Source organism: Scyliorhinus canicula, chromosome 9, assembly GCF_902713615.1.
Source record: "Scyliorhinus canicula chromosome 9, sScyCan1.1, whole genome shotgun sequence".
Taxonomy (NCBI): domain Eukaryota; kingdom Metazoa; phylum Chordata; class Chondrichthyes; order Carcharhiniformes; family Scyliorhinidae; genus Scyliorhinus; species Scyliorhinus canicula.
In genome coordinates, this window is record NC_052154.1 from 66,287,780 (window position 1) to 66,312,770 (window position 24,991).

General features: G+C 47.0%; 1 protein-coding gene across 1 annotated transcript in view; it reads left to right on the forward strand.

The window, feature by feature from the left end:
* Positions 1-1,899: 1,899 nt before the first annotated feature.
* Positions 1,900-24,991, forward strand: part of atp6v0d1 (ATPase H+ transporting V0 subunit d1) — a 70,658-nt gene continuing 47,566 nt past the window's right edge. Inside the window, exon 1 of the mRNA XM_038806817.1 lies at positions 1,900-2,141. Within this exon, the coding sequence (XP_038662745.1) occupies positions 2,012-2,141 (130 nt within the window). The 5' untranslated portion in view covers positions 1,900-2,011. The remainder of the gene's footprint in view (positions 2,142-24,991) is intronic.

The window sequence follows — 24,991 nt, forward strand, 5'->3', positions numbered from 1 at the left end:
CAGGATGTGCAGGGCACACCATAAATCGTCCAATGACTCACCGGTAAGTTGTTGCCGCGTGGACAGGAGGTGCCTGGCGTAGGGCGCATCCCTGATAAAGGGAAAAATATCGGAGCTTACCTGTGAGTAAAGGATTTGGAGTTTCAGTGCTTCTGAGGGTTGTTCTGTCGCTGATCCGATGTAGGCTTCAAAGCAAGCTAGCCAATCGTTGAAGGCTGATGTGGCGTTGCCTGCTTGAGGGTGCAGCTGTAGGCGATCTGGCTTGATGCGTAGTTCCATCGCTGTAATATCTCTGCTTAATAAATTGATGCGCTATCAATTACGACGAGATGAGAGTAGAGAGTAATCAAGGCTTTATTATGATGTGGAGAAGCCGGCGTTGGACTGGGGTGAGCACAGTAAGAAGTCTTACAACACCAGGTTAAAGTCTAACAGGTTTGTTTCAAACACGAGCTTTCGGAGCGCAGCTCCTTCCTCAGGTGAATGGCGAGGTATGTTCCAGAAACATTTATATAGACAAAGTCAGAGATGCTGGACAATGCTTGGAATGCGAGCATTTGCAGGTAATCAAATCATTACAGGTCCAGAGATAGGGCGTGATCACAGGTTAAAGAGGTGTGAATTGTCTCAAGCCAGAACAGTTGGTAGGATTTTGCAAGTCCAGGCCTGATGGTGGGGGGTGGATGTAATGCGACATGAATCCAAGATCCCGGTTGAGGCCGCGCTCATGCGTGCGGAACTTAGCTATAAGTTTTTGCTCGGCAATTCTGCATTGTCGCATGTCCTGAAGACAGCCTTGGAGAACAAATTTATACATTTATGCACACATTTATACTCTGCCTACTGGGTGGAGCCAGTACTGCCCTGGTACCCTGAGCGACACTGCCTGTGCAGGCCTCCAAGCCCCACCACAAACCCCAAGCCCTGTAGCCAGCTCCCCACACCCTCTCACCCTACCTTTCAAGTGTCGCCACTCCTCTGTGAGCAACAGTGGCCCGTAGTGAACTGTGCGTTCACCTCCTAACTCCCTTTGGAGGTGTGCGCCGATTTCAAGTTTTTAAAAAGCAGTAGCGAATCACGCCGATGTGACATCATATGAAGTCCTGTTCATCCAGCATGCCTGTGACCGCTGACCTACATTGGCTCACAAGCTCGATTTAAAAATTCTCATCCTTGATTTCAAATCCTTCCATGACTTAGTCCCCTCCCTCCCTCCCTCTCTCTGTAATCTCCTCCATCCCATAACCCTAGGTATCTATTCTGCATGCCTCTAATTTTGCCCTGGTGAGTACTGACAGGTTTAATTCTTGCCCACGCCTTCAGTTCCTCAGGCCAGGAATATCCTCACAGGACCTATCCACCTCTACCTAATTTTCCTTCAAGTTATCATTAAAACCCATCTCAGTGACCTAGCTTCTGACCACATTCTGTCCACCTTATGTGGTTGGGTGCCTAATGTTGCTTTGTAATACTCCTATGAATTACCTTGAGACGCTTTAGTACGTTAAAGGGGCTGTATGAGGATATGTTGTTGCTACCGAAAATATATCCACCACCAGCACACATACACACTCAATGCCAACTATTAAGCATGCTCAGTGCCTGCTAGACCGGTTCACTGATGCTGCGCATGCTCGCTGCCAGCAGGACCGGCCAGCTGAGCTGGTGTTGCGCATGCTCTGTGTCTGCTGGCCCGGCTTGCAGACTGCGCATGCTCAGTGTCTGCGGGACCGGCTCACTGAGCTGGTGTTACGCATGCTCTGTGTCTGCCGGCCCGGCTTGCAGACTGCGCATGCTCAGTTCCTGCGGGACCGGCTCGCTGAGCTGGTGCTGCGCATGCTCGATATCTGCCGGCCCGGCTTGCAGAGTGCGCATGCTCAGTGTCTGCTGGCCCGGCTTGCAGACTGTGCATGCTCGGCGAAGTGCGGTCAGGTGACGGGTCAGGTGGTCTGCAGCCGCCCCGGTTCCTGATCCCTGAGACGGTTTCTGGTTCCCCTTCCCCCCCTTCGAAATGGGATCTTTCAACGAACTCTACTTCAATGTGGATAACGGCTACCTGGAGGGCCTGGTCAGAGGTTTCAAGGCCGGTATCCTGTCGCAGGGCGACTACTTGAACTTGGTGCAATGCGAGACCCTGGAAGGTGAGTGAGTCCCGGCCTTGGGGGGGCCTGCTGACTGGGAGAGACCGGGGCCTGCTGACTGGGAGAGACCGGGGCCTGCTCTCCGCTCCCGGGCCCTGCTCTCCGCTCCCGGGCCCTGCTCTCCGCTCCCGGGCCCTGCTCTCCGCTCCCGGGCCCTGCTCTCCGCTCCCGGGCCCTGCTCCCCGCTCCCGGGCCCTGCTCCCCGCTGTCCGCTCCCGGGTCCCCGCTGTCCACTTCCGGCTCCCCGCTGCTCCCGGCTTTTCGCTCCCGGCACCCCGCTGCTCCCGGCTCTCCGCTCCCGGCACCCCGCCGCTCCCGGCTTTCCGCTCCCGGCACCCCGCCGCTCCCGGCTTTCCGCTCCCGGCTCTCCGCTCCCGGCACCAGGACTAGCGCAGCCGAGGCCCTTTCTCTGGCATATGGCAGATTGCTGATTTTCCATGTGTGGAATGGTTGGTGTTTGGACTGAGCTGGGCGCTGTTGCTATAATCGGGAGTGATGTTTGGTGGGTGTTGTAGGGATAAAGGCTTTTACACATCATTTATTTTGAATCTTGACTGTAACATTCGGGGAACTCAACATTCGGTGATCTGGGCGTCCTCAGAATCGTAGCATGCTTTCAGCACAGAATGAAGCCATTTGGTCTGTTTAGCCCAGTACTGCCCCCTACAAGAGCAATTCAGCTTGTCCAATAACTCATTCCCTGGGTGACCAACTCTCTTGGAGAATGTTAAACGGCAGCCTACCATGGGTGTTGGGTGTGGTTAGTGGTACTGACATGGTGGGGAGGGGGTATGGTGTGTTGTCAGAATTGAGAGGGGGAGATGGACATGCTGTGGGAGTGGGGTGGGTGCACCATCATAGCTGTGAGTGGGATGGGCACACGCTCAGCTGTCAGAACGGGGTGGGCATGCACTTGCAGCTGTGAGAAGGGGTGGGCATTCCATCATAGCTGTGAGAGTGGGGTGGGCACACTATCATAGCTGGGAGTGGGTTGGGCACACCATCATAGCTGTGAGAGGGTTTAGCAGGCCATTGTAGCTCTGAGACTGGGGTGGGCATGCGATCATAGCTGAGAATGGGTTGGAAGGCCATCATAGCTGTTATAGTGGGGTTGACACACCATCATAGCTTCATAGCTGCGAGAGTGGGGTGGGCATGTCATCATAGCTGCGGGAGTGAGGAGGACACACCATCATAGCTATGACTGGGATGGGCATGCCATAGCTATGAGAACGAGGTAGGAGCACCATCATAGCTGTGAGAGTGGGGTGGGCATGCCATCATAGCTGTGGGAATGGGGTGGGCACACCATCAACAGCTGTGAATGGGGTGGGCACCATCACAGCTGTGAGTGGGGTGGGCACACCATCATAACTGAGTGGGGTGGGCACACCATCAACAGCTGTGAATGGGGTGGGCACCATCACAGCTGTGAGTGGGGTGGGCACACCATCAACAGCTGTGAGTGGGGTGGGCACGCACACCATCACAGCTGTCAGTGGGGTGGGCACTGCATCACAGCTGTGAGTGGGGTGGGCACGGCATCACAGCTGAGTGGGGTGGGCACGGCATCACAGCTGTGAGTGGGGTGGGCACGGCATCACAGCTGTGAGTGGGGTGGGCACGGCATCACAGCTGTGAGTGGGGTGGGCACGGCATCACAGCTGCGAGTGAGGTGGGCACGGCATCACAGCTGTGAGTGCGGTGGGCACGGCATCACAGCTGTGAGTGGGGTGGGCACGGCATCACAGCTGCGAGTGGGGTGGGCACGGCATCACAGCTGCGAGTGGGGTGGGCACGGCATCACAGCTGCGAGTGGGGTGGGCACGGCATCACAGCTGCGAGTGGGGTGGGCACGGCATCACAGCTGCGAATGGGGTGGGCACGGCATCACAGCTGCGAATGGGGTGGGCACGGCATCACAGCTGCGAGTGGGGTGGGCACGGCATCACAGCTGCGAGTGGGGTGGGCACGGCATCACAGCTGCGAGTGGGGTGGGCACGGCATCACAGCTGCGAGTGGGGTGGGCACGGCATCACAGCTGCGAGTGGGGTGGGCAAGGCATCACAGCTGTGAGTGGGGTGGGCACGGCATCAGGGTGGGGCTGGCTGGGGTGGGTGTGCCACCCTGTGTGGGGGCTGGCTGTGGTGACAGCATACCTAAATACAGGATAACCACAAAAGAAGGGCGGGTTGGTCAACCTGCCGCATTAATTCGCTGAAACCTTGTAAATGCTTTCTCAACTTATTCCAGTTTGAAAGCCGCAAATTGAATCTGTCTGTACAACACACCCAAGTGGTGAATTCCAGATCTTAACCATTTACCACTTGGAAAATCTTCATTTTGCCTTTGGCTCTTTTGCCAATCGCTTGAAATCCCTGCCCTCTGATTCTCAGCCTTTGTGCTGATGTGACGTTCTGTCTAGGCCCCCCATGCTGTTGAATAGCTCTACCAAATCTCAACCTTCTCTAAAGTGTACACTCCCAGCTACTCCAATCCGTTCATATAACTGGGACCATTCTCAAATTCTTTCTGCACCCTCTCTCTCACCTTCACGTCTTTCCTAAAGTGTGGTGCCCAAAATTCACCGCTACTCCACTTGAAGCTGAACCTGTGTTTAATCTTTAACAATCTTTATTGTCACAAGTAGGCTTACATTAACACTACAATGATGTTACTGTCGTTAAGTCATAGTCATAGATGTTTACAGCATGGAAACATGCCCTTCGGCCCACCTTGTCCATGCTGCCCAGTTTCTATCACTAAGCTAGTCCCACTTGCCCGCATTAAGCCCATATCCCTCTCTACCCACCCTGCCCATGTAACTGTCGAGCTGTTTGTTAAAGGAAATAACTGTACCCACCTCCGGCAGCTCGTTCCAGGTGCTCACCACACTCTGTGTGAAGAAATTCCCGTCTGATCTCTTTTGTGTATCTCCCCTCTCACCTTAAACCCATGCCCTCTAGTTCTAGACTCCTTTACCTTTGTGAAAATATGTTGACTATCTACCTTATCTATGCTCCTCATTATTTTATAGACCTTTATAAGATCACCCCTACGCTCCAGGGAAAAAAGTCCCAGCCTATCCACCCTCTCCTTATAACTCAGACCATCAAGTCCTGGTAGCATCCTCATAAATCTGTTCTGCATTATTTCTAGTTTAACAATATCCTTCCTATAATAGGGTGCCCAGAACTGAACACAGTATTCCAAGTGCGGTCTTACCAACGTCTTGTACAACTTCAACAAGACGTTCCAACTCCTGTATTCAATATTCTGACCAATAAAACCTAGCATGCTGAAGGTCTTCTTCCCCACCCTGTCTACCTGCGACTCCACCTTCAAAGAGCTATGAACCTATACCCCTAGATCTCTTTGTTCTGTAACTCTCCCAAACTCCCTACCATTAACTGAGTAGGTCTTGCCTGATTTGATGTACCAAAATGCATCACCTCACATTCATTCAAATTAAACTGTATCTGCCATTCATTTGCCCACTGGCCAAGATCCTGTTGCAATCTTATATAACCTTCTTCACTATCCACTATGCCACCAATTTTGGTGTCATCTGCAAACTTAATAACCATGCCTCCTCCATTCTCATCCAAATCGTTAATATATATAACAAATAACAGTGGACCTAGCACCAATCTCTGAGGCACACCGCTGGTCACAGGCATCCAGTTTGAAAAACAACCCTCCACAACCACCCTTTGGCTTTGGTTGCCAAGCCAATTTTGTATCCAATTGGCTACCTCACCCTAGATTCCGTGAGATTTAACCTTTTACAACAAAAGCCTCGCTAAAGTCCATGTAGACAATGTCGACTGCACTGCCCTCATCTACCTTCTTGGTTACCCCTTCAAAAAACTCAATTAAATTCGTGAGACATGACTTTCCCCTTGCAAAGCCATGCTGACTTTCCCTAATTAGCCATTGCCTGTCTAAATGCCAGTAGATCCTGTCTCTCAGAATACCTTCTAACAATTTACCCACTACAGAAGTACGGCTAACCGGTCTGTAGTTTGCAGGCTTATCCCTACAGCCCTTCTTAAACAACAACACAACATTTGCTCTCCTCCAATCTTCAGGCACCTCTCCTGTGACTGTCGATGATTCAAATATCACAGCTAGGGGGCAGCAATTTCCTCCCAATGTCCTGGGATACATTTCGTCAGGTCCGGGGATTTATCTATCTTGATGCACTTTAATACCTCCAGCACCTCCTCCTCTGGAATATGTACATTCCTCAAGACATCACTTTTTATTTCCCTAATTTTTGTAACATTCGTGCCTTTCTTAACAGTAAATACTGACGAGAAATATTCATTTAGGACCTTTCCCATCCCTTGTGGATCTGCACATAGATGATCTTGTTTATCTTTAAGAGACCCGACCCTCTCCCTAGTCACCCTTTTACCCTTTATGTATCTGTAAAAGCTCTTTGGATTTTCCTTTGCCTTATCTGTCAAGACAATCTCATGTCCCCTTCTTGCCCCCTGATTTCTCTCTTAACTTACTCTGACAAGCCCTATACTCTTCCAGGGATCCACTTGATCCCAGCTCCCTATGCATGTCATATGCCGCCTCCTTCCTTTTGTCCTTGGCCTCAATATGAAATGAAATGAAATGAAAATCGCTTATTGTCACGAGTAGGCTTCAAATGAAGTTACTGTGAAAAGCCCCTAGTCGCCACATTCCGGCGCCTGTTTGGGGAGGCTGTTACGGGACTATCGGGCTGCATCACAGCCTGGTATGGCAACTGCTCAGCCCAGGACCGCAAGGAACTTCAGAGAGTCGTGAATACCGCCCAGTCCATCACACGAACCTGCCTCCCATCCATTGATTCCATCTACACCTCCCGCTGCCGGGGAAAGTGGGCAGCATAATCAAGGATCCCTCCCACCCGGCTTACTCACTTTTCCAACTTCTCCCATCGGGCAGGAGATTCAGAAGTCTGAGAACACGCACGAACAGACTCAAAAACAGCTTCTTCCCCACTGTCACCAGACTCCTAAATGACCCTCTTATGGACTGACCTCATTAACACTACACCCTGTATGTTTCAACTGATGCCAATGCTTATGTAGTTACATTGTATATCTTGTGTTGCCCTATTATGTATTCTCATGTATTTTCTTGAATTCTGTTTAATTCCCTTTTCTTCCATGTACTGAATGATCTGTTGAGCTGCTTGCAGAAAAATACTTTTCACTGTACCTCGGTACACGTGACAATAAACAAATCCAATCCTGTGTCATCCAAGGTACCCTCCTTCTACCAGCCTTACCCTTCACTCTAGGAGGAACGTGCTCACCCTGAACATTAGTTAACACTTTTTTGAAAGACTCCCACTTACCAGCTGTCCCCTTGCTTGTAAACAAACTCCCCCAAATCAACTTTTGAAAGTTCACACCTAATACCCTTGAAATAGGCCTTGCTCCAATTTAGAATTTTATCATTTGCCAGAACTATCATTCTCCATAGCTATCTTAAAACTATGGTCACTGGTCCCAAAGTGATCCCTCACTAACACATCCGTCACCTGTCCTTATTCCGCAAGAGAGATCAAGTTTTGTCCCCTCTCTATTCGGGCCATCCACATATTGAATGAGGAATTCTTCCTGAATACACTCGACACATTTCTCTCCATCCAAACACCCAAGTGCTATGGCTGTCCCAGTTAATGTTGGGAAAGTTAAAGTCCCCAACTATTACCACCCTATTTTCCTGGCAGCTATCTGTAATCTCTTTACATATTTGCTCCTCAATATCCCACTGACTATTTGGGTGCCTATAGTACAGTCCTATCAAAGTGGTCTCACCCTTCTTATTTTTCACTTCTACCCATATAGACTCAGTGGGTGAACCCTTGGATATACTGTGATACTGTCCCTAATCAAAAGCGCAACTCCCCCTTCTCTCTTGCCTCCTGTTCTATCTTTCCTATAGCATTTGTACCCTGGAACATTGAGCTGCCAGTCCTGCCCCTCCTTTAGCCATGTTTCAGTAATAGCTATAATATCCCAGTCCCATGTACCTATCCTTGCTGTGTTTAGAAAGGTTCTTCATAACCACCTTGTTTTTGTTGTAAAGCTCAGGATTCCTTATGCCTGTATAACCACATTCTCACTTTTTGCTATGCCACCTTCAATGGTTTATGCACATAAACCTCAGGCTCTCTTCCTGCACCCGGTGAATAATGTTATATTTTGTCATCTTTTGTCATCTTTCTACCAAAGTGTATCACCTCACATTTCTCTGCATTAGATTGCACCTGCCACATGCCAACTTATTCTACCAATTGCCTGTTTTCTTAAAGTCTATCATTATCCTCACAGTTTGCAATGCTTTCAAGTTTTGAATGTCTGCAGATTTAGAAATTATGCCCTGTACACCCAGTCTAAGCTATGTTATGCAAAGCAGTGGTTCTTGTACCAATCACTTGGGCCCCCAATCTTCCTCCAGTCTGAAAGACAACCATTCATTACTGCTTAGCCAACTTATAATAATCATAATCTTTATTGTTACAAGTAGGCTTACATTAAGATTGCAATGAAGTTACTGTGAAAAGTCCCTAGTCGTCACATTCCGGCACCTGTTCAGGTACACAGGGAGAATTCAGAATATCCAATTCACCTAACAACACGTCTTTCGGGACTTTTGGGAGGAAACCCCGAGCACCCGGAGGAAGCTCACGCAGACACTGGGAGAACGTGCAGACTCCACACAGACAGTGACCCAAGCCAGGAATCAAACCTGGAAACCTGGAGCTGTGACGCAACAGTGCTACCCGCTGTGCTACCGTGCTGCCCACATATCCATGATGCTAGTGTTCTTTTTATTCCATGATCCTCACCTTTGCTGACAAGTCTGTTATGTGGCACTTTATCAGATGCCTTTTGGAAGTCCAGTTACACCATATCAACTGCATTAGACTCTAACATCTCTTGCCTCATCAAAATTTCCAGTTATTTATTAATGGTTTAACTATGTGCTGTCTTTCCTTAATCTGCACTTTTGCCTTGGAATATAATTTGTAAAAGCTTTTCTGCCATTGAGGTTAACTGGCCTGTAGCTGTTGAATTTCTCTCCTCTGGAATAACCCCATCACATGAGGATTGGAAGATTGTGACCAGTACCTACCCAATATTCACTGATAATGACTCTGTTCGAGAAATCCGAACCTCATTTTAACCAATAGAACTACGCCACAAGATTTCATGATTTTAAACAAAAGCACAAATTTTATATCCAACAAATTAAACAAAACAAATATGATTAAACTAACACTGTAGTTTGTAACTGTTATGTTATGCACTCAACTTTACTTCCCCAAAGAATTATCTTTTATATTTTGATACCTTGGACTGATTTACTTCTATTGGGATCACCCAAAGTATGCCACAGCCCTCTGAAACTACTTTAATTCTCCCCAGCGTCCCAGCTATTCTCAGAGGTATGACTTCACTTGAAATAACAACCTGACAGCTGTCATACACCAGCCCTTTTTCTACTTCATCTCCTCCATCATCCAGGGAATCCTGACCTTCATAGCCCTATCTTCCCCTCGTTGGGAACGTAGCTTGACTGTTCCGAACAATCTCCTCTTCAAAGACGGCCCATTGTTCAATCACAGCTTTGCCTGTGAATCCTTGATTCTAATTTAACTGACACAGATTTGTTCTCAACCCAGTGAAATTTGCTGTTCTCCAATTAAGTATTTTTACTCTACATTGGACCTCATCTTTTCCATAGCTAGTCTAAATCTTGTGGTGCAATGAACACTTCCCCTACTGACTCTTGATCCCCTTGACTCTCCTCATTCCCCAGAACTAGATCGAGAAATGATTCCCTCCTCGGACTGGAAGTATAATGTTGAAGATAATTCTCCTAAATACAATTACATTCTTCCCCCTTCTGTATTAATATCTGTCTATATTAGAGTAATTGAAGCCCCACACTGTCACTACTCTATAGTTGCACCTATATGATTGTTCCCTGCAAATTTACTCCTCTGCAGCTCTTCCATGGTTGGTGACTAATAGAATACAGCCAGTAGTGTAATGACATTTTAATTATTTCTTAACTTTAACCAAATAGATTCTGCCCTTGACTCCTCCAGAACATTCTCTCTCTCTGCACTGTAATACTCTCCTTAATACTGTCACCCCATCTCCTTTCTCTTCCTGATCTTTCCCACAAATCTGTATCCAGGAATATTTAGTACCCACTTCTCTTTTCCAAGCTAGCTCTCCATCACATCCTATGTCGCTCTGCAGTTTACTCTTATTTACCACACTTTGCTTTTGCTCCAGCCTCTGTTCTCCTCTATTTCATCATCCAATCCAGGCCACCAGATATAGCTCCTCGCTATGTCCATCATTCTCATATTTCCACAATGGGCCCTCATGTAATTGATTCAACACACGTCTTCTAAATGGTGGTGGAATGATGGCTCTCCTCCCCCAAAGGAGGCTTTCTGTCTGTACAGATAACTCAAATCTTTGAGTAGAATAAGGATTCAAATCAGGGTGTACACATAATAATCTTTATTAGTGATGCAAGTATTAATACTGCAATGAAGTTACTGTGAAAATCCCCTCGCCGCCACACTATGGCACCTGTTCGGGTACACTGAGGGAGAGTTCAGAATGTCCAATTCACCTAATTAGCATGTCTTTCGGGACTTTGTGGGAGGAAACTGGAGTACCCGGAAGAAATCCATGCAAACATGGGAAGAGCGTGCAGACTCTGCATAGACAATAACCCAAGTCAGGAATCGAATTTGGGTCTCTGGTGCTGTAAAGCATCAGTGCTAACCACTGTGCTACCATGCCATCATATATTACAAACTTCTAAATATAAATGAGATATTTCTAAATATCAATTATATTATATATTTCTAAATGGTCTGCTATTATATCCTTCATAATGGCCTCAAACGTTTTCACAATGACATGTTAAGCTAACTGGCCTTGTTTTTTGTCTCCCTCCCTTTTCTTTTTTTAAATGCATTTTATTACAAACATGTATCAAAGTAGGTTACAGCAAATAAACACCCCGGGAAACATACTTCCCAATAATCAGCTATACAGTTTGTACAGATTCTTCCCCTTTTTCACCCCCCCTCTCCCTATCACCCACCCCCATGCGACGAACAGCTCCTCAAACACGGTCACAAACACCCCCCACCTTTTCTCAAACTCCCCTGCTGAGCCCCATAACACATACTTTATCTTCACTAACCGCAGGAAGTCGTACAGGTCACCCAACCATGCTGCTACCCCCGGTGGCGATGCCGACCGCCACTCCAACAAAATTTGTCGCCATGCAATCAGAGAGATGAAGGCCACAACATCGACCTTCTTCCTCCTCCCATGAGCTCCGGCTTCTCTGAAACCCCACATATCGCCACCAAAGGGTCCCGGTCCACCTCCTCCTCCACTATCCTGGCTAAGACCTCAAACACTCCCGCCCAGAATCTTCCCAATTTTTCACAACCCCAAAACAGGTGCGTGTGATTCTCTGGCCCCCGCCCACACCTCTCACACTCATCTGCTACCCCCTGAAATAACCCACTCATTCTCACCCTAGTCGTATGCGCCCTGTGCACCCCCTTAAACTGTATCAGGCTCATCCTTGCACAAGAGGAGGTCCCATTTACCCTTCGCAGTGCCTCACTCCCCCAATTGATCTCCATTCCCAACTCTGCTTCCCATTTCTCCTTGATCTTCAACCCCCGCTCGCCTCCCTGCTCCCCCAGCCACTTGTATATATCCCCAATTCTTCCCTCCCCTTCCACATCTGGAAGCAGCAGTCGCTCCAGCAGGGTGTATCCTGGCAGTCTAGGGAATCCCTTACACACCTTTTGTGCAAAGTCCCTAACCTGTAGATACCTGAACTCACTACCCCTCGGCAGCTCTACCCTCGCCCTCAGCTCCTCCAGACTGGCGAACCCTTCCTCCAAATACAAATCCCTCACCTTGACCAGCCCACTTCCCTCCACCTCCTGTATACACTATCCATCTCCCCGGCTCAAACCCATGATTCTCGCACAGCGGCGTTAGCACCGACATCCCTTCCACCCTAAAATACCTCCTCAGCTGATTCCATATCTTCACCGTGGACTGCACCACGAATACCTACTGCTCCCTAAATACCTACTCTGAGCCATTGGCAATGCTGCCGTCACCATAGCCCTCAAACTAGACCCCTTAAAAGATTCCTCCTCCATCCTAACCCACTCTACCCCTTTTCCTTCCCACCACCGCTGCACCTTGTCCACATTTGCCGCCCAATAATAATGAAGCAAATCTTCCCCCTTTTTAAATATGTATGTTACATTGGCAGTTTTTCAATCCTCTGTGACCTTAAGATACACGTGCACTGTAAATCTGAAGTGGATCTTATTCTATTTTCATTAGTCTGACCTCGCTATTCCTTTCACTAGCGCTACCTGTCTCTGCCAATCCTATTTGCACTTTTTGCCTTTCAGTGCTACAGTTTAGTATCTACCCCTCCTGTCAATTTGGATTAAACCATCCCAGTAGCATTAGCAAACCGCCCTTGAGGATATTGGGCCCAGCTCTGTTGAGGTACAACTGGATGTTAATTATATTGCATTAATCATTTTCAGATAGTGCTGAAACAAATATCACAAAAATTAGGATGGGGGTAGGATTCAAAAAATAAACTCTCAGGTAGTGGCAGAAATATTGAATAGTTACTTTGCCTCAGGATTTACCATGGGGAACTAAAGGTGGGTCTGACATTGCAAGAAGTGAAAAAAATAGTCATTTAAATAAGTAAAATATTATGTTCTCTCCTTGTAAAGGGCAACTATTTCTTGCCCCAAACTTTATTTGTTTCAGAATACGGTGCAGTCTGAATAGTATTGGAAATTAAGGTTGAAGCAACATTTCTTTTGGGCTGTGTAACATGATCATCGGTTTCTTTTCACATTTCTTTCATAGAAAACAATATTGAGAAATCTGAATACTTGTATCAATTTTAGGAAAATGACTGCTCTGGAGTTGAGGTCGGTTTAATTGAAGGGTTTGATCTGACATTGCGAATAAGCACTCCATGTTAACTTGCCCAATAGTTAGTGGTTGTCTTTTACGAAGTGTTTTGCATTTGAAACATAATTGTATTTGAAAATTTTACTTTAATCTGCCATTCTTTACTTTCACCATTAAGCATGTTAACTTGCTCTCACTTCCTGTTTTTGGCAATCTCAGCTGATGTTGAAATTAAAGATTGTCAACTTGGTAGCAGTTGCATGTTGCGTGTCTGGCCAGGGCATAAATAGTGCATGAACAATGCTACTTAATTTGATTTATCTTGTTATAAGTCATTAATTGACAGGCAAAGTTCCTGTGAATATAATTCTATGTAAGTAAATAAATAATAATAAATAGTGAATAATAAATGGAATGCAGAACGAGCTGAAGTGAACTGGCAATTTAGTTTAAGGAATAGAGATGTACTAGTAGACATTTAGAGAGATATTTTAGAATACACACAGCATATACATTCCAATGAAAAAGAAAAGTCACTGGGGGACCCACCATCTGTGGTTAACTTAAAATGTTAAAGACACTATCAAACTTAAAAAGCTTATAATTGTGCAAGGGTGGGTGCAGGTCAGAAGGTTGGACAGAATATAAAAAGCAACAGAGAAATATTAATAAGGAGGGAAAAAATAGAGAATGACAGAAAGTTGGCTAGAAATATGAAAGCAGAGAGTAATAGTTTTTATAGATATTTTAAAAAGAAAAAAATAACCCGTGATTATTGGTCACATACAAAGTGAATGTGGGGAATTAATAATGGAAAATAAGGAGATGGCCAGATGTGTTGAACTGGTATTTTGGAATGATCTTCACTTTTTAAATTATATTTTTATTAGGTTTTAAAAATTCTTTTACAAATAATGCAACAAACATTTTCAATGCAAAACAGGTACAGTATAAAACAAGAATTATTGCAAATATAAGAACAAAAAGATTTTTTTTTTCCAATAATAACAAACAAAACAAAGAAAAAGCAAAGAACTTAAACTCTATACCCCAAATCCCTAACAGCTGATGGTGTTTAGGTCATTGAAAAAGGAGATAAACAGTTGCCATTTCGGGTAGAATCTCCCTGATGGTAAATTTAATTTTCTCCAAATGCAAAAAGGACATCAAGTCCCCTAACCAGCCAAAGGCACTAGGTGGGCCAGGAGGCATTCAACCAAGCAGTATCCGCCTCCGGGCTGTCAATGAGGCAAAGGCGATAACGTCCGCCTCTACCCCAGAGTGAACTGCCGGAAAGTCCAAAACCCAAAATATATGGCCATCAGCGGGGATGGCTGTACTTCTAATTGGAGAATATTAGACATAGTGTTCAAAAAGGAAACACAAAAGGTGGCGTGTCTGGGGCAGGACCAAAACATATGTGTCTGATCTGCGGAGGACAAGCGAACAGCGGTCACGTCTGTCCTCAACATTTGGGAGAAATCCGCTCAGCCTTGCCTTGGTCATGTGTGTCCTATGTAGCACTTTGAACTGAATTAGGCTCAACCAGGCACATGAGGATGTGGCGTCGGCCCTGTATAGGGGCCTCTCTCCAAGCCTCGCTTGTGAGTGTAGGGCCCAGTTCACTCTCCCATTTCGCCCCAGCTAAGCTTCTCCAGGAAGGTGGAGCTTAGAGGAAAGGAAGGGATAGCCATACGAGTAAAATCTCGAACTTGAAAGTAGCGATAAAGACAAGAGTTGGGTAGCTGAAATTTGTCTGCTAATTCTCTAAAGCTGGCAAACCATCCCTCCATGAACAGGTTAAGAAAAGGTGGTTGTTATAGATAGGGCCAGGGAATTGGGTCTGTAATATATAAAAGTAGATAATCTGCATAAAAAAATACCTGATGTTCCATCCCGTCCAATTAATGCCCCTCCATTGATTGGAAGCTCTCAAGGTTATACAGAGAGGCTTGCCAGGGTGAATAAAAGTGGAGAGAGTGGGCAGCCTTGCCTAGTGCCCCTATTCAGGGAGAAGCAGTCTGAATATAAAGTATTCATGGGGCATGCTGGCAGTAGGGCATTGTATCACAAACAGATCTATGCGAGAAATACCTGGCCGAATCCAAATCTTCCAAGAATCTCAAACAAATAGTTCCATTCTACCCTGTCAAATGCTTTCTCGGCATCTAAAGATACTATAAACTCTGGCTCAGGTGCAGGAGAGGGAGAATGTATAACATTCCTAAGGTGGCGTATGCTAGCTCGGTCTTCACTCTTGAGGATGCTAGTAGCATCCTAGAAATAGCTGTAAATAAGAAATGGAAGACGGAGAGGAAATCAAGAAAATTACAATCACCAGGGAAGTGGTACTGAGCAAATTGTTGGAGCTGTGGGTTGACGGGTCCTTGAGTCCTGATGGACTTCACCCTAGAGCAGTGCTAACAACCTAGGCTAGTGAGTGGCCCTTCTTCATCTCAGTGGGCCACAAGGTTAAAATCAGTTTGTTCACTAACCATGACTCTATGAATAGGATTGAATGCATTTGATACATGAATATGTCATAAGTTATAGAAAATGCTTAATCAGTCATATATTAATAGAACTGTCTTCAACTTCAAATGGTAAAAACAGATAGTTATGCTTTGATGCAGAGGGAGTGCACGGCTCTCACAGTCAATGCTGTGAGCAATAAGAATGCACCTCACTTCACTTGCCCTTGCTTTACGTGCGTGTCATTTTAGTCACGTGGACAACGATCAACAAATCGTCTTGTAGGCAGCACAGAATCCAAATGGGCCACAGGTTGCCCACCACTGTCTTAGCGTCTTTAAAGAAGTGACTAATAAGACAGATGATGCGTTGCTTTTAATTTTCCAAAATTCTTTAGATTCGAGGAAAGTTCCATTACATTTGAAGATAGGGATGTAATTCCTTTATTAAAAAAAGGGAGGGTGTTTGAAAGTGGGGAACTACAGGGCAGTTAGCTTAACATTTTCACAGTGACAGATGTTAGAGCTATTATCAAAGATGTTGTAGCAGGGCCCTTGGATACATTCAAGGTAATCAGGCAGTCAACCTGGTTTTGTGAAAGCGAAATAGTGTTTAACCAATTTATTGAAGGTGTTTGAAGAAGTAATGAGCACTGGAGATAAAGGTAATGCACTGTACTTGGATTTTCGGAAGCCACATCAAAGGTTATTGCAGAAAATAAAAGCTCAGGATGTTGCAAATATCTTATTGGCATGGATCACGGTTGGCATTAATAGATCATTTTCTAGTTGGCAAGATGTAACAAGAGGTGTGCCCCAGGGGTCAGTGCCAAGGCCTCAACTTCATACAATTTATGTGAATGACTTGGTTTGCTGATGACACAAAGGTAGGAAAGTAAGTTGTGAAGTGGACATAAGGAGGCTGCAAAGGGATACAGATAGGGTAAGTTATTGGCGAAAAATCTGGCAAATGGAATATAGTGTAGATAAATGTGAAGTTGTCCATTTTGACAAGAAGAATAAATAAAAAGCATATTATCGAAATGGTGACAGATTGCAGAGATCTAGGTGTTCTAGTGCATGAATCTCAAATGGTGAGTATGCAGTAACAGCAAGTAATTAGGAAAACTAATAGAATGTTATTGTTGCTGTGAGGGGAATTGAATACAAAAGCAGAGCGGTTATGCTTCAGTCATATAGCATATTGGTGAAACCACATCTGGAGTACTGTGTACAATATTGGTCTCCTTATTTAAAGAAGGATGTAAATGAGCTGGAAGCAGTTCAGAGAAGATTTACTCGACTAATACCTGAAATGGGAGGCTTGTCTTATGAGGAAAGGATGTATAGGCTGGACTTGTATCCACTGGAGTTTAGAAGAGCATGAGGTGGTGATTTGATTGAAACATACAAGATCCTGTCAGGTCTTGACCGGATGGATGTGGGGAGGATGTTTCCTCGAGTCAGAATCTAGAACTAGGGGTCACTGTTTAAAAATAAGGGGGTTGTCCAGTTAAAAATTTGTATCTCTCAGGATAGTGTCTTTGAAACTCTCTTTCTCAAAAGGCAGTCGAAGCAGAGTGTAAGAATATTTTTAAAACAGAGCTAGGTGGATTTTTGCTTTTGGGGATAGATGGGGAAGTGGAGTTGAGATTACAATCAGTCAGCCATGATCTGATTGAATGGTGAAGCAGGATAGAGGGGCAAGTGGCCTGGTCCTAGTTTGTATGTTGGTATGGTACCAGATATGTTCACGATGTCACTCACTTTGGAAATGCAGTAACTTAGCATGCGTTTATAATGAGGTAGAGAAAAGGAGCACTATTTTGAGATAAATCATGACAGCACTCCAGGGAGAAGGTACAGGCTGGTTAAAAGACAGTGTGACAAATGGGCAGAATGGTGTTATAGAGGTTGGAGGCAAAATCTCTGCAGTCTTGGTGTCAATACAGCTGATTTCTGTGGCAGGATGAGAGCAGAATGACATCTGTCTATACTTTGATGTTCCACGTTTATCTGAATTCAATGAAATTATGCAGCAGAAACTATTCTATGCATCCTGTATGTGTTGATGACTACCCATATGTTTGATCTCAGGAAATTCTGAACTTGTTACATCTTTTTACAGTAGCTGTATTTCATGAAATGGAGTATTGAGGATGTATCAGATAACTTTGTGACAAAATAAGTGTCAGGTCCACGTAGCAGATGGCCTTTTTGCTGGTGCTGATTTGAACATATCGCCATAAAAGGGGAAATATTTAATATGGCAAAAATGTCCACTTCACTCTTTCAGAACACAGTATATGAAAGAGATTCCATGTATTGTCAAAAATACAGCCACGGGTTTCCCTACCGAGACACTGCAGGCAGGATGTATTGGTCAATATAGATTTGAGTATTGAAGTTCCAGCAGACAAAACTCATTCTGCTTTCACTGCATGGGCTATTTACGGAATTGTTGACTCTTTAAACATAATGCTCTAACACGGCTACATGAGAAAAAGGTTCTTAAAAAAAAAAAAATGTAGTCTGAACAGTGCAAATCGTGCAATCTAGTTTGAATGTTTAACTCCAGGAATTTGTTAAATCCACTCCAGTGGTGGGGCATGGCTTTCATGTTGTCTGGGGTCTCAGGTTTGCAAAGAATCTGCATAGCGATGCAAATTTTAAAATAATTTTTCTGGCAAAGAATGAATGCTGTGGATTACCATTAATTCTTTTTCCTGCATTTTGTTTTTGCATCTCTACATGTATTTGAGGTGAACATTAAATGTGGAGAATCTCAACCCAGAGGAGTTACTGAGAAATTCAGCCTTAGGTAGTTAGTTAAAATGCCTGCAGTTTAAGTCCAAGTGCTTAATTATTACACTGTCAAAGAGCTTAATTATTACACTGTTAACGCAACTCGATCATGCTGTGGTAGGTTTGTTAAACACTTTATTTTTCACTGTGGCCATCACTAAATATTTTCAAGCAATTTTTGAGTAATGGATTAATTGCTAAACCTGAAGGAATAATTGAAGATTTAAGAGCTGCTCATTAACTGAAATTGAGTCGGACAAATACACAAGACTTGGGGAAAGTGGTGGGGGGAGGGAGGCGCTGCCTTTTATGTGCATTAGCTTGCCCCTCTCTTACCAGGTTAAACAATTAATCGAAGGGCATTCGATAATTTTTGTTTTGACAAATGGTTTGACCCGATGATTTCTAACAGACATGAAAAATAACACTAATCTCAAATTGTGTGCCTAGGTTTACATTGCCTCTTGCATTATGCACGGTAGCACAGTGGTTAGCACTATTGCTTCACAGCACCAGGGACCTGGGTTCGATTCCTGGCACTGACTGAGTGGCGTCTGCACATTCTCCGTGTCTGCTCCGTTTTCCTCCCACAGATCCCGAAAGACGTGCTTGTAGGTGAATTGTACATTCTGAATTTTCGCTCGGTGTACCCGAACAGGCACCGGAGTGTGGCGACTAGGGTTTTTCCACACTAACTTCATTGTAGCGTTAATGTAAGCCTACTTGTAACACTAATAAAGATTATTATTAATGGACCTTTAGCGGCACTTTGGCAGCGATCCCCGGTGGTGAGGCTCCCCCCGGCGCTGTATGGAGTGGACCAGGAGTGGGGCAGTAAAGAAGGCAGGATCGGTGAAATGAGGGGAACGGGCGTGAAACTGTGGTCGTGGGAGCTGCAAAAGTTCCTGAGAAGCTGCTTCATAGAGCTGAGGACGGAGATGCTGGCCCCAAAGCTTCCATGAAAGGATGGTGGAGACTCGAGATGTAGGAGAAGGCGATCAAAGAGGTAGGAAAAAAGGTCTCTTAAAATGATGATGAGATCTTGGACCTGGCGGTCAGGGTGGAGGCGCATGAGGCCCTGAACAAAAGATGGCAGGGGAAACTGGAAGACCTTGAAAATAGGTTGAGGAGGCAGAACCTGCGAGTCCTGGGCCTCCCCGAAGGTGCGGAGGGGTCGGATGCGAGCGCATTTGTGACCACGATGCTGGGGTAGCTGATGGGCGCGGGGGCCTTCTCGTGGCCCCTGGAACTGGACGGGGCGCACAGTCCTGGCAAGGAAGCCTAGGGTGAATGAACCGCCGAGGGCTATGGTGATAAGATTCCACCACTTCACAGACAAGGAACGTGTCCTGCGGTGGGCAAAGAAGGAGCGAAGCAGTAAACGGGAGAACTGTGAGATTCTAATTTACCAGGACTGGGGAGCAGATCTGGCTTAGAGGCGTGCGGGATTCAACCGGGGTCAGCTGATTTACGGAAGTGCAATGGGGGGAGAGTTGGTGTTAAGCGGTGGCTTGACATGGGAGATTGGGATTGAGGGGTGGGGGGGGGGGGGGTGTGTGGGAGGGATGGGATGCTGCTTTGCTGGCTGAAGGGGAGCCAACTTTCGGGAACAGACAGAGAGTCGGGACGGAGAGCCTCTGGTGGGAGGGCTTGAGTGAGCTGGGGGTGCGGGCACGTGCCTGGGCAAAAAAAGGAGATGGCACGGGGCAGGGGGGGTCAACACCCCCGACCAGGCTGATCACGTGGAATGTAAGGGGCCTAAACCGGCCGGTCAAAAGGGCCCGCGTGTTCTCACACTTAAAGGGATTAAAGGCGGACATAGCCATGCTACAGGAGACTCACTTAAAAATCGCTGACCAAACTAGACTGAGGAAGGGATGGGTGGGCCAGATGTTCCACTCGGGGTTGGACGCAAAGACCAGGGGTGTCGCAATCCTGGTAAGCAAACGGGTGGCATTTGAGGCGGGAAGTATTGTGGCGGACAAAGGGGGCAGGTACATTATGGTGAGTGGTAAGCTACAGGGGGCCCGGGTGGTGCTAGTGAACATTTATGCCCCGAATTGGGACGACGAGGAATTCATGAAGCGAATGCTGAGTAAAATACCAGACTTTGAGTCAAACAATTTGATAATTTGGGGGGGGGGGGAGGGGGGGGGGGGGGGGGGGGGGGAAACTTCAACACAGTCCTGGACCCGGCTCTGGACCGGTCTAAGTCCAGGTCGGGGAGGAGGCCGGCAGCGGCCAAGGTCCTGAGGGGTTTCATGGACCAGATGGGGGGAGTGGATCAGTGGAGATTCGCTCAGCCAAGGGCGAAGGAGTTCTCTTTCTTCTCCCATGTGCATAAAGTGTACTCTTAGATTGACTTTTTCGTGTTGAGCAGGGCGTTAATCCCGAAGGTGGAGGGGGTCGAGTATTCGGCCATTGCGGTCTCGGACCGTGCTCCGCACTGGGCGGACTTGAGGCTGGGGGTGGAGAGAGGGCAGCGCCCTCTCTGGAAATTGGACGTGTGACTGTTGGCGAATGAGGGGGTCTGTGGGCGGATTAGGAGGAACATCCAAAACTGTGACAACAAACGATACGGGAGAGGTAACAGTGACTACGGTCTGGGAGGCTTTGAAGGCAGTTATCAGAGGGGAGTTAATCTCGATCAGGTCCCACAGAGAGAAGGAGGATAGGGCTGAGAGGGAGAGGTTAGTGGGAGAGATATTCAGGGTGGACAGGAGGTACGTGGAGACCCCCGAGGAGGGGCTGCTAAAGGAGCGCCGGAGTTTGCAGGCAGGGTTTGACCTGCTGACCACAGGGAAAGCAGAGGCACAGCTGAGGAAGGTGAAAGGGGCAGTATGAGTATGGGGAGAAAGTGAGTAGGATGCTGGCGCACCAACTCCGAAGGAGGGAGGCGGCTAGGGAAATTGGGGAGTTGGGGATAAGGGGGATAACATGGTCCTGAGCCCAGAAGAGATCAACAAAGTCTTCAAAGAGTTCTACTGCAATCTGTATGAGTCAGAGCCCCTGGAGGGGAGGGAAGGGATGAAGCAATTTATGGACCGATTGAGGTTCCCAAGGGTGGACGAAGAGCTGGTAGAGGGATGGGGGCCCCCGATTGAGGAGATAGTTAGGGGCTTAGAGAATATGCATTCGGGCAGGGCCCCGGGACCGGACGGTTACCCTGTAGAATACTACAAGAAATTCTCGGAGCTGCTGAGCCCACTCCTGCTAAGAACCTTTAACGAGGCCAAGGAGAGGAGAGAGCCCCCCCCCCCCCCCCCCCCCCCCCCCCCCGTCGAAGTCGTGGGCTTCGATCTCGCTAATCCTTAAGCGGGACAAGGATCCGTTGCACTGTGGGTCCTACAGGCCGATATCGCTCCTAAATGTAGATGCCAAACTGCTGGCTAAGATCTTGGCCACCAGAATAGAGGACAGTGTCCCGGGGGTGATTGACAAGGATCAGATAGAGTTCATCAAGGGCAGGCAATTGAACACGAACATGCGGAGGCTCCTAAACTTTATTATGATGCCCTCAGAAGGAGGGGACGCAGAAGTAGTGGCTGCAATGGATGCAGAGAAAGCCTTTGATTGGTAGAGTGGGAGTACCTGTGGGAAGCGTTAGTAGATTTGGATTTGGTGAGGAATACATAGGGTGGGTCAAACTACTGTACCAGGCCCCTGTGGCAAGCGTGTCCACGAACCGACTGAGGTCGGAGTATTTTTGGTTGCACAAAGTGACGAGGCAGCGGTGCCCCCTGTCCCCGCTGCTATTTGCCCTGGCAATTGAGCCGTTGGCCATGGCGTTGAGGATGTCAAGAAACTGAAGGGGGCTGGGGGAGCATTGTGTTTCGCTCCAGGTAGACGACCTGCTCCTGTATATTTCGGACCCGTTGGAGGGGATGGAGGAGGTCATGCGGATCCTAAAGGACTTTGGGAGTTTCTCGGGGTACAAGTTGAACGTGGTAGAGGAGAAATTTAGTCTGCCCCCGGGGAATGCCTTTAGATACCTCCAAGTCTGCGCTTTTCTGAAGAAACAGGTGGTGGCATTCCCACTACTACCCGGGGAGACCAGGGTGGTCTCTGGCATCTGAATAGGGGAGCGGTAGGTGTCTGACATATACCAAGAACTGCAGGAGGCAGAGGAAGTCTCGGCAGAGGAGCTGAAGGGCAAGTGGGAGGAGGAGCTGGATGAGGGCCTGTGGGCTGATGCTCTAGGCAGGGTTAATTCCTCCTCCTCTTGTGCCAGGCTTAGCCTAATTCAGTTGAAGGTGGTCCACCGGGCACACGTGACGACAGCGAGAATGAGCAAGTTCTTTGGGGGTGGAGGACAGATGTGTGAGATGCTCAGGGAGCCCAGCAAACCATGTCCATATGTTCTGGGCATGCCCGGCGCTTAAAGAATTCTGGCAGGGCTTTGCAAAGGCTATGTCGATGGCCTTGGACACTCGGATAAAGCCAAGTCCTGAGATGGCGATATTTGGGGTGTCGGAAGATCTGGGAGTGCAGGAAGCGAAGGAGGCCGACGTCATGGCCTTTGCCTCCCAGGTAGCCCAGAGACGGATCTTGGTAATGTGGAGGGACTCGAAGCCCCCGAGTGTGGAGACCTGGGTTAGTGACATGGCGGGGTTTCTCAGCCTCGAGAAAATTAAGTTTGCCTTGAGAGGGTCCTTGCTGGGGTTCTCCAGGCGGTAGCAGCCGTTCCTTGACTTTCTGGCAGAACGTTGAAATGTCAGCAGCAACCCGGCCGGGGGGGGGGGGGGGGGGGGGGAGACTGTGTATGGAATGTGTACACTCTTATTTTGTGAATGGACTATAACCACCTGTTTGTTAAATTTTCTCCTTTTTGTTATTGGTTATGTAAAATTTTGTTTAAGAAAAACTTGAATAAAAACAATTAAAAAAAAAAAAAAGACTGACATTGATGCGGGGGAAATTCCAGAAGAGGCCGAGATGGATTATCCGGCACTTCTGGCTGAAGATTTTTGCGAATGCTTCAGCCTTGTCTTTTGCACTGATGTGCTGTTTTAAAAGCCAGCGATTTAGCCCTGTGCTAAACTAGCCCCTGTGTGTACATGTGGGTAAATTGTAATTTGAAGTCCAAAAATAAAATATTGTAACCCGTATAATTGCAATAATGTTGCAGTCAGGGGAAAGAAAATGAACAGGCAGACAGTGCAGGGATCCCTCGTGGCCGTTCCCCTTCAAAACAAGTATACTGTTTTGGATGCTGTTTGGGGGGATGACCTACCAGGGGAAGGCCCAAGCGGCCAGGTCTCTGGCACTGAGTTTGGCTCTGAGGCTCAGAAGGGAGGAGAATAGAAAAGCAATAGTAATAGGAGATTCAATGGTTAGGTGAATAGATAGGAGATTCTGTGGTCGCGAGCGAGACTCCCGGGTGCTAGGGTTGGGGATGTCTCGGATCGTGTCTTCAGGATCCTGAAGGGGGAGGGTGAGCAGCCAGAAGTCGTGGTGCACATTGGTACCAACGACGTTGGTAGGAAAAGGGGTGTGGAGGCAATAAACGAGTTTAGGGAGTTAGGCTGGAAGTTAAAGGCCAGGACAGACAGAGTTGTCACCTCTGGTTTGTTGCCGGTGCCACGTGATAGCGAGGCTAGGAATAGGGAGAGAGTGCAGTTGAACAGGTGGCTGCAGGAATGGTGTAGGAGGGAGGGCTTCAGGTATTTGGATAATTGGAGCGCATTCTGGGGAAGGTGGGACCTGTACAAGCAGGACGGGTTGCATCTGAACCAGAGGGGCACCAATATCCTGGGAGGGAGGTTTTCTAGTACTCTTCGGGAGGGTTTAAACTAATTTGGCTGGAGAAGGGAACCGGATTTGTAGTCCAGCAACTAAGGAAGCCGATATTCAGGACGCCTAAGCACGTAGTGATGCAGTGGGGAAGGTAATACTGACAAAGGAGAGTACTTGCAGGCACGGAGATGAGTTGGTGTGTATAGTTCAACACAAGAAGCATCAGGAATAAGGTGGGTGAACTTAAGGCATGGATCGGTACTTGGGACTATGATGTGGTGGCCTTCACAGAAACTTGGATAGAAGAGGGGCAGAAATGGTTGTTGGAGGTCCCTGGTTATAGATGTTTCAATAAGATTAGGGAGGATGGTAAAAGAGGTGGGGGGGGTGGGGGTGGCATTGTTAATTAGAGATAGTATAACAGCTGCAGAAAGGCAGTTCGAGGAGGATCTGCCTACTGAGGTAGTATGGGTTGAAGTCTGAAATAGGAAAGGAGCAGTCACCTGTTGGGAGTTTTCTATAGGCCCCCCAATAGCATCAGAGATGTGGAGGAACAGATTGGGAAACAGATTTTGGAAAGGTGCGGAAGTCACAGGGTAGTAGTCATGGGTGACTTCAACTTCCCAAACATTTGAGTGGAAACTCTTTAGATCAAATAGTTTGGATGGGGTGGTGTTTGTGCAGTGTGTCCAGGAAGCTTTTCTTTTTTTTAAAATAATTTTTATTGAGAAATTTTGATTTTATACAACAATAACCTTAGTAAAATACCGAAAATAACAATAATATTAACAATCATATACATTCGCCCCATCCC